We start from the raw sequence: 10,688 nt of genomic DNA, 5'->3' as shown, positions 1-10,688 counted from the left end.
CACCCAAATTCTTGAAAGCAAAACTCATGTCACATCTAGGTGTTACAACATAGTGGGGTAAAAACTGCAGGGGTGGTAGCTGTTACTGAGGCCACAAAGCCTTCCAAGTTTCAAGGAGATTGGTGCAGCTAGGGGTATAGAGCCCCAGAACCCCCTTGCACCGATCTCCTTGAAAGCTGGCAGGTGTTGTGGCCACAGCAGGGGCCACTATCCCTGCAGCTTTCACCCTGCTGCGCCTTAACACACCCAAGGTCACCCATGTCTCAAGTTTCCCCTGTCAGCAGCTTGAGGGGCAGTTCCCGCCAACCCCCTCCACCGATCTCCTTGAAACTTGGCAGGCTTTGTGGCCTCAGTAAGAGCTACCACCCCTGCAGTTTTCACCCCCTGTGATGTGACACACAGCCGTGACATGAGTTTGGTTTTCAAGAATATTTGGGGTACAGTTCCTCCTAAACCCCACCACCGATATTCTTGAAACTTGGCAGGTTTCATGCTCTCAGCAGAGGCTACCATCCCTGCATGTTTCAACCAAATTGGACAAGAAACAATAAAGTTATTCATATTTAATTGATTCCCCCATTATACCCTATGGACAGATCTCCAAGGCGGCTCTGAAGCTTCAGAGCTGCTTTGGCCAGATCAAGGCAGAAACCCGATCCACAAGCTCTGGATCAGATCATGGCCATTCGAAGCAGCCAGATTCAAAGCCAAATCAGATCACTCCCAACTCACACAGACTTATTAAACAGCACATGTTGTAAAAGCGGAAGATAAATCCAACATCAACCTAAATAGCAGTGGTTCCTGTATGGATTGTATCGTTCATTTCCACATTCAGTTCAATAAATAATTCAATTCTCAATTTGACGCTAGCACAGAATTTCAACCACAGTGTCAGATAATCCAGATCCAATTTTCTGAGTACACAGGACCTTATGGATACTGTTCAATATTTTGTATGGCTATCATGTGCTATATTTCAATGTGTCTTCTCTAAACCAAGAGATTTAGATGAGTCAAGAGTAGAAAAGACAAACTATTTTAGCGGATGGGTGCCATAGCAAACAGTGTAGTAAGAACTTTTGTCATAGCAAGTATGACTCTTGTATGAGACTTGTCATGGCAATACTCCCTAAAATAAAGCTACAATATTAATAAGATTAAAAATATTGTAGTATCAATGTTACATCCTCACTTGCAATACTGCCTTCAGTTCTGGTCACCTTGTCTCAAAAGGAATGCGACAGAAATATAGGAGATTCAGAAATGGATGACAATATAAGAGGCATCCTTGGAAATTGTTAAACAGCCTGAATGACAGTAGAAATGACTGCACCTGCTTTCTGATAAGTTAAACTACCTACCTCAAAAATATTCAGCTTTTAAAGTAAAAAAACTCATGATCTAGATTTCTGAGAGGCTAAACTGAGAACTTTATTTTAACTCAATCATGTCAGACTAACCTTATATCTTTCTATGATAGGATAACTGTCTTAGATAAGGGTAGTACAGTGGAATGAACCTCTCTTGAGGCATTTGGTACTCTGTCTCACAGGACATGTAAGGTGGTTAAGATGGGGATTAATACTAGAACTGCAGGAGCTGACAGAGAGACAATAAGTTATCCTGAAAGCATGGAGAAAAATTACTTCAGGGATCAGCTATGAGCCCACTCTCTTTTAAATACCTATTTTAGTGACCTACACTGGTGCATGCAGCAGGACGGCAATAATGATTATTCCTTATAAATACATTCAGTTGTACATACTAAGGAAGGAGAAAAACTAAGTTAAAGAAAAATGCTGCTACAAGGTCAAATAGGGATAAATGGGTCAGGAAAAATGCTAGACCATACTGGGTACTGAGTGAAAGGAAGCCAGCCACAAGATGCTAAATGCGCAGTGGCCTAATACTACTGTACAGTAGCATATTAGCACTGTTTCTGATGCGACGTGCTACCGTGCAGTAGTATTAGGCTACTGCGCATTTGGCATCTTGTGTAGATGCATCCTCTGTGGCAAAATAAGCCCGGATGATAACATGAAAACTAAAAGGGATTTCTTATCCAGCTGCCCAAGGTCTAACCTTTTAGCCTGGACCAAAGGCCTCCAGCAGTTAAAAAAAAAAAAAAAAGCCCTATAAAAAGTAGGAAAAAATTAGAATATTACAAGAAGAAAAACAGGTATTTTTTTAGCATTTCTCCTGTTTAAAGGATGTGCTCATTTGTCCTATTATGCATCACTTTTTTGTTTAGGAAAAAATATTTAATAAAAAAAAACACTTTCAAAAGAAAGAATAAGAGGCACTTAGGAACCAAACCTTGTACCTGAAGAACTGTTAAAAACTCAGCTTTGAAAATCAGGCTGCTTATTTAAACAACTGAAGATAGAGTTAAAAGCCTAACTTTACACATCTAGTTTTGAAAATGCTGATCTCCTACATCCTGAAGTTTAGCTACCATGATTACTTTGGGTTTTTTTAAAACCAGTACTATAGCAAAAGTTAATTACTACATTATATGGATGCTGGAACTCACTATTCAGAATGTATTCATTTTTATGTCACTACTTCCATTCTGTGACCCTTCTGTTTTCTACTTTTTTCTAAAACAAATGTCTAATTTTACTCTGTGTAACACAAGGGAATTAGAAAAAAAATAACCACACACAAGATTGTGACGATGGTTCTAGTATCTGTATGATGGCTTCTAAGTGCCTTAATAGCTATGTTTCTTCCAACAGTTGGACTATCACTAAGAAAAGATTTGATTTGTAAAGCTCTCTCAAAATAAATTCAATAACAGGGAGCAAAAGCCAAACCCAAAGCAAATGTCAACAAAAAAAAATAAAGCAGTTAGTGCTCTGCAGATGCCTGTTTCATTTTAAAGATTAAAGCCAGATTTTGGAATCTTGAAGTGCGAACATAGGGCCTGCTCTATACATTACATCCATTACGCAATTACCTTGGTTAACTCAATTTAGACTGGGTACATGCACAAAATTAACTATGGTGCCATAAAAAGGTCCAACCAGCTATTGCTGGGAAATATGTAATAATTTTATAGCTGGTTTCTAGATTTAGTGTACATATGAAGCCTGTGCCCCTGCAGCTGGAAACCTATCAGTTGATCGAAGCTCCCAGCTTGGGGGGGCATGTGCTCCCCCAAGCCTGGGAGCTCCCAGTCACAGGAGCATGCGCCTCCCGCCCAGGTAGGAATGCCATTAACCTATAGGACTCCCAGCTGTGGGACCACCCTATGCACCAACACAGCTGGGATCTTCCAGGTAGAAGGTGCATGGGACAACCCTGTGGATGGGAGCCCTGTCAACTGAGGGCACTCCCAGCAGTGGAAACTTTTTTCTTGTCAGTGCATGGGGAGCCTGGGATAAGGTTCCCCCTGCACCAGCTCTAAGATGTAATGAGATCTGACTGACGATCCCACAATCACACATCCTGCCATGCATGTGTGGCATGGCAGGACACATGTTTGCGTGGATCACATATTCAATCCCACTGCACCTCTACCTACACGTGTAGGGGGCCCTAAGCTAAAACAAAATTTCTGAAATTCTTTGCAATGGAATATTAAAAAACAATTTGAGGTCAATCAAGTGTGTCATTTTGATCAATTTTTTTATTTTTATTTTGCATTTGCAAATCACTAAATAAAAGTTCTGAAGTAACAAATGACAAGGATGTCCTAAGGTGGATATCTTTTATTGGAACAAGTATGTAGCTGGGATAAAGTCAGACAAGTTTCACCGCATAGTGAAAAACATCAGTGGAGAGGGAGGGAGTTGAAATTACAAGACATTTGAAAATGAATTTGGGTCCATGAAAGTTTCCAACAGCTTTTACAGAAACAGATTATGCCAATGCATAACAGGCAACACTGCTTATTGCTCTTTCTTACATAAGTTTTCAGAAATACAATACCTTGTATAACCAATCATTAAAAAGCTGTATTTCCTGAATATTCCTAATGACATATGCCTCTAGAATACAAAGGTCATCATTCTAAACTCCTCATTACACACCAGGTCACAGCCTGATGCTTTTGTATAACAACCATTGGGCAAAATTGGGTACACACATGGAGTTTTCTTCAGCTGAAATGGAAGCCCTTCTTCAGCAGGGAAAGAATTAGGTCTCCCCTAATTTTAAAATAAGCTAGATATTGAAAAGTTAAAAACTGTTTAAAACCTCAAAAAAGGCAAACTACAATTACTGTCAACACAGTAAAATATGCTAATTTATGGTTCCTAACAAAATTGCTTAAACCTATTTGTGAGATACAACTGAAATCATATGTTGCGTTAATTGTGGCTTTTCACAACAAACAAGTATTTGTTAACTTTGAAAGGCTTATGAATACTTTGTACATGGTCATTTTCTAAATCAAAACATTTTGGAGAGGATTATGAAGAACAGAAGCGATTTCCCAGCAGTTTTCTAGAACAACACATTACGCATTTAATGCCACTTTGCTGATACTTCAGCCACTTATTGCATTAATGTTACCTTAAGGATATTTGTACTCAGTACACAATTTTTAATTAAAAAAAGCTTCTGAAATTCTTACCGGGAATTTTCTTTGCCCAGCCAATCATGTGAACCAATTCTTTGTCTGCGAGTTTGGTCAATGACATCATCATGGAGGCTTCTGTAAATGGTTTGTTAGGACGACTCACCAACACATTAGGAGGCTCAGCTTCTAGTAATGTTAAGACGAACTGCTCTGGACTGAGTGCACTAAGGAGGATTTCTTTCACCCAGGTAGCATTTTCACTATTCTTTTTAGCTTTGCCAGTACAGTGCGTTTGATCCTCTGAATTACGATGACGACGTGAGATACGATACCCACAGCGCTCTCTTCTTGAGCCTGAGACAAAAATCAGATCATTACATTGTGATGTTACATGAAACCAAAGATGTAAAATAAAACTACAAAAATCTTCAGCAAAATCCTTTGCTTCCATCTGTCACCTGAGGCACTATATTTATCATTAGAGAAAAAGCTTTTACTTTAAAACAGATTCAAAACGGAAAACAGACCTTATGAAGAGAGGCTGAGAGCTACGGGACTCTTCAGCCTGGGAAAGCGCAGGCTCAGGGGAGACCTGGTGGCTGCCTATAAGTATATAAGGGGTGTGCATCAGGATCTGGGGGAACGCCTGTTCACCAGAGCGCTCCATGGGATGACAATGTCAAATAGTCACAAACTCCTCCAAGACCATTTCATAAGGAAAAGGACATAAGGAAAAACTTCTTTATTGTCCAAGCCCCCAAGGCCCGGAGCAGACTGCCACCAGAGGTGGTGTGAGCACCTACTCTGGACTCCTTTAAGAGACATTTGGGTGTTTATCTTGCTGGGATCCTGTGACCCCAGCTAACTTCCTGCCCTTGGGGCGGGGGGCTGGACTCGATGATCTCCCAAGGTCCCTTCCAGCCCTGATGTCTATGAAATCTGTAAACAGCACAAAAGACTTAACCAAGATGCAATAGGTCATTTGCAGCCATCTTTTGCTTTGTTTTCCAGGAGGATTTTTTTCTGTAATCTTTCAAAATCGACAGGACCCTAATCTTTCCAAGACCCATTCTTCATTCCAAAACTGTTTCACTCATCTTAGAGATATAAAACTCAAAAGAGAAATAAATTTGAAATGGGAAGACAGAGACGACCTGAGCAGGGTACGGGGCCCTGGGGCAAATCAGCCTGTACGGGGCCCTGGCCCCAGACGTGAGGAAGCTGGCAGGGGATTCGGCGCCAAGTTGGGGGGGTGGGGAGCAGCTAGACGTGAAGCTGGCAGCAGCATGGAGTCGCCGCACCACTCCGCCCAGCTCCATGGGGCCCCCAAAGCATGGGGTCTGTGGTGGTCACCCCAATTTGCTCCCCCTACGGACAGCCCTGTGGGAGGAAGACAGCCCCAGTCCACCCACTCCTGTGAATGGCATCTTTTTCCACAGAATTTAAGTGCAAAGCAGTCTTCCTCAGTAAGACATGGTATAATTTAAAGTAAGCCAAGGACCTTGACTTGATCCTCATGTCAAGTACATGTAATATTGCACCAGTGAATCTCAACCTGGGCTCTGCAGCACCCTGGGTTGCTGCAACAGCCTTTGAAGGGTACCATTGGGAGAGAGGAGAAAAACAAGATAAGCTCAGGCTCCGGTGAGATGAGTACAGGTTCCTCCCTTCATTCACAGCAGCGCAGGCTTTTCCTTCCCAAGTACCGCTCCCCCGCCCCCCGGCGCCTTCCAGGCCCTCTTCAAGGAAGCAGACACTACAAACAAATACATTTGTTTTTGTAAAGGGGTGCCACTCAATTCCCAAGTTTTGGAGGAGGGCCTTAAATCTAAAAGGGTTGAGAATCACTGTGTTAAATAAAGGGTCAAGTATTGAAATCCTTCAAAGTGCTTGAAATACAATCTAATCCCACCTGACCATGTGCTAATTGAGACTATTAGTCTGCCTAAATATTCTTCCCCTCAGAATCAACTCTCTGCCACCATGAGAAGCAGGGCTGTTTGTTGTGCCATGCTGCCAGGAAAACTTCAAGTCTCCCGTAATTCGGGAGGCTATTGGAGATACAGGCGATTCCAGGGGACAACAAATGTGCCACCAGGGATGGGACTGTGCGTCAGAGGATAAAAATGAGTGCTCCAAGGGGGGACACCCAGCACAGCATGCCAGCCAGCACTCACTGGCCCTCAAGCCACGAGTGATGGGATATTTGTCAAGATGGACCTAGTATGTTATTACATTGACCTGTTGGGTCTCCCCCTCCTGCCCCCAGTTCCATTTATATTCTGAAGATGGTTTGAAAACCAGGGGAACAAAATGTGACAGTGCACCGACAGGATTATTTTTGGCCTACTGCCATTTGGTGATTTTTTCCGAGTAAATAACCTTTAACGTTGTCTGGAAGGGTTAACAGCAAGCTTTAACAATGTATGTCTTGAGTTCTATGTCACCATTTGAATACCACTACGAGAGAAAAAAGAAAAATTGTGGCCTCATCTGGGACCATTCGACTGCAAGTTTTACTAAACTCCAAGTCCACGAAGAGCCAAGAACAATGACTCAGAACTAAAAGGGGAGGGAGAGGGATGTGGCCCCCAGTGGATCCCCAAAACTCATTAAGTGTCCCGCCAGTCAAAACAATTGCCCACCCCGTCCTTTCGTCTTCCTCGGCTGCAATAATCCTTATGGAAAAAACCGTGCTTAAATACTTTCATCACATCGCTCTCACAAAGGCTCCTGTGAAAGTACGGGAGTATGACCAGCTATGAATTTGGACTTCCTGTTTTGGGGGCTTTATGATGGTTTTGTAGCCTGTAAGTGGTAAGGGTCAGGGGGATTCACACCATACTGATGGATTCATCTCCTAAAGCCTCTAGACTTGGTATAACCAAGAATTAATTAAGACCTTGGGGCCAACTGGAGAGGGGAAAGAATTTGGTCCATTGAGCACAGAGATGAGGAAACTTTCCAAAACACCACTGTACTAAGCATCTGAGAAGTTTTACCATCTAGTGATTACACAGGGAAGCCACCATTAAACTTCCAGCCAGTTTCTGTATTAAGTTCTGCATTTTATCTGCTTCCAAACTATATTACTCTTCATAAAATGCAATGGAATATTCCTTTTTAATTTTTGTTAGGTTCTTCAGCCCTACTATCTGTCCTCATATTATCTTCCAAGTGGTGATACATACAGGCTTTACTAAAATTACAATTGCTAGACAGCATCTTCCCAACAAAGCATCATATTCTTTTAAATTACTTTAATATGAATTATTCACCCCATTCAAATTTCTTCTTATTACTGGCATTGTTTTTAATGTAAGTGTCAACATTCGTGCAAGGTTTCAAACATAACAAAACTTGCACTTGATTTCAGTAAAACTAACTCTCTTACACATCCAGTGCAAAATATCAAAATATACTAGAGTTATGACATCTCTCCTTAAAAGACCATTTTTGCTACTAGAAATGCACTTTATGGTAAAGAAAAAAGTAAAACAGGAAATTGAATTATAATTTGAATTTAGTTTAATTACCTTAAGCTGTCAAAACAAAGGATGATTCACTTGCCAACACATGAAGAATGCATCTCATTAGTACTGAAGGGGACGCTATTTAATTTGATATTAAAATTTATTTCGTCTAGTTTTGGAAAAAAGGCAATTATAGTAATACATGACTAACACAACATAGCATTTTGATCTTCCAGTTAATTAGGGAGTCATGATCTAACAAGCTTTAAGTTGATCAAATGCTGCTTGAATTACCAAAAATGCTTTCTTTTAAAATATTTCACACTCTTAATATGTTTTCCCGTCTCCATTTTTATATATGGCTCTAGGTTTGAATGTTTTCATCACAGGCTTACTAGACCAACTCTATATTTGGTGTAACTAAATATGGATATTTGAAGCTATGTGTCTGAAAGGCACTAGAGTCTGGGTTTGCTTCTCACCTGCCACAGACTTTCTTATATCCCTTTATGGCAACTAATTCAAAGCTGTTTCTCAATATCCAATCTGGAAAATGCGGACAATGACCAATACCTGCAAGGACAATACCAGAAAGCTCCAAAAGATACTCAGCAGTGGAACTCTTCATCGACTCAGCTCCTCCAACGCTGTAAAGGAGCTCCCAGTCCACACTGAAAAAGTAAGACAAGTTGTGGGCAAAGACACCCATATTTCCTGGAAGGACAGGTTTGAGTTGAGAGGTTAATCAGCATGGTGATGCATATACATCACCTGCAAATTATCCTTTTTTTCCTGCTACACTTTGCCTGAGCCTGCTGGACTGGGTTTATTTTTTACTTGTAACTTGCATAAATTTGGCTTTCCCCTTGTGCCAGTTGATGGTGCATTAGCTGCTTTTCCACAGCGGGTCAAGTTTCTGCTGCAGCTGATGAGGTGTTTTCTCCAAGGTGCAATTTAGCAGGACATTGTTCTTCCCTGGCCTGCAGAGTGAGTGACATGGACTTCCCAAGGTGAATTTTGCAGATGCTGTGTCTGAGGGGTTTTTCCTTTTTTCATAGTAATGTTATTTCCCCATAATAAATCTTCATTTTCACCTTAATACAAAATTCCTAAGCATATATTTCACCAACAGAGCTGTAACCTGCTAATTTGACTTCTTAGACATTACTTTTGTAATGATGCCTTCCACTCTTTATAAAAAGGGTGGACGTAAAATACAATCATATTTTTAAATATGTAGAGCTTGTATAGATTCAGTCCGAAAGGAGACTTTGGTAGCTTGTCAATGTGAAGTTACATTAATACTAGCTTTGGCAAATTTGGGGTTTAATTAATGGACACTTTCCATGCAGTGGCAGGAGGTACACAAAAGAAATGGTTAAGCTGAGGCTGAGTAACAAAACCCCTCTACCGAAGTAGACAACCTCTGCTGACCTAAAGTCCCTCCTTCCCTATCAGACATCCCATCCCGGACCAAACTACTCATTAGCCAATGAACTGGGAAAAAATAAATATTTCAGCTTAGAAGAAAGAGAACTCTCCCTCCTAAAAAGGAGGGTATGCCCACAAGTTCATGTAATTCAGGGTCTTGTAGAAAGAGGGCATGTGTAGAGCGATCCCTCCCCTAATACGTCCTCCCAGTTAGGAGCAGTATAAGAACACAAGATGTTTAAAGCAAACAGCTAACAAGGACACAAAAATGAGTCAGAAATGCAATGTTTTGTTTCATGAAAAAATAGAATTTTATGTCTCAAGAGAGAAATAGGGAGACTTAATAATGCAAATGTTTGAAATAAATGGACACACAGAAGTCAATGGAAATGTTGCCTGATGGAGAATGGCATGACAGCTCATAAAATCTATACTATGAGGCTACACTTCCGCTGCTCGCTGCAACTCAAGGCATAATGTTGATGGACATCACCTTTTCCTCAGAGATATCTTGAAACTGAATTGATTAGATGCTTTGAGACAAGTGGGTTTGATTACCAGATATGTAATTTTTATTTTCTTTTTAGTGGCAAGGGAAATCGAACTAGGCAGAACGCTCAAATAGAATGCATAAAACCTACTTCTCAGTTTCAATGCAGCTTTTTTAGAAATGAGACACTCATGTTAATTTTTAGATAACCACCACATTTAAGGGTCAGTTTTAGTCTGAGATGCTGAAAACTAGATCTTTACATCCCCCATCCCCCCCCAAATAAGCTACAACTCTTCATTTATAAAGACATAAAGATGTTCAACTGGCACCACAAACCAAAATTTGGATTGCTATGTTATTGTTACCTATTGCTATCTCCATAATGGCCACACCCTCATTAATGACTTGAGCTCCTTATCCTACTGCCACAGAACGAAAAAGATCCTTTCTCCAAAATGCTTCCAGATACATTTTCATGGTTTTCATTTCCAACTGCTATGAAAATAGGTTTTGCTTCCTTTTAAAAACTACTTCCCTGAGACTATGGTTAGAGGCCTGAAGAGCACCCATACAAGGAAAGGCTGACAGATATGGGACTGTTCAGCCTAGAAAAGAGAAGACTTCGGGGGGATTTGTTGGCAGCTGGAGTACTGCGTCCAGTTCTGGGCACCGCACGTCAAGAGGGATGTGGACAACATGGAGAGGGTCCAGAGGAGGGCCACCCGCATGATCCGGGGACAAGAGGGCAGACCCTACAATGAGA

The 10,688-nt window shown here is 41.1% G+C and overlaps 1 protein-coding gene across 1 annotated transcript in view; it reads right to left on the bottom strand.

The window, feature by feature from the left end:
• Positions 1-10,688, bottom strand: part of ESR2 (estrogen receptor 2) — a 65,606-nt gene that overhangs the window by 16,915 nt on the left and 38,003 nt on the right. The window contains exon 6 of the mRNA XM_019550840.1: positions 4,583-4,882. Coding sequence (XP_019406385.1) covers positions 4,583-4,882 — 300 coding nt within the window. The remainder of the gene's footprint in view (positions 1-4,582; positions 4,883-10,688) is intronic.

The sequence above is a fragment of the Crocodylus porosus genome, unplaced genomic scaffold (assembly GCF_001723895.1).
Source record: "Crocodylus porosus isolate Cpor-Errol unplaced genomic scaffold, CroPor_comp1, whole genome shotgun sequence".
Classification (NCBI taxonomy): Eukaryota; Metazoa; Chordata; order Crocodylia; family Crocodylidae; genus Crocodylus; species Crocodylus porosus.
Note: the sequence above shows the minus strand (reverse complement) of the source record. Positions and strands in the feature narration are given on the sequence as shown.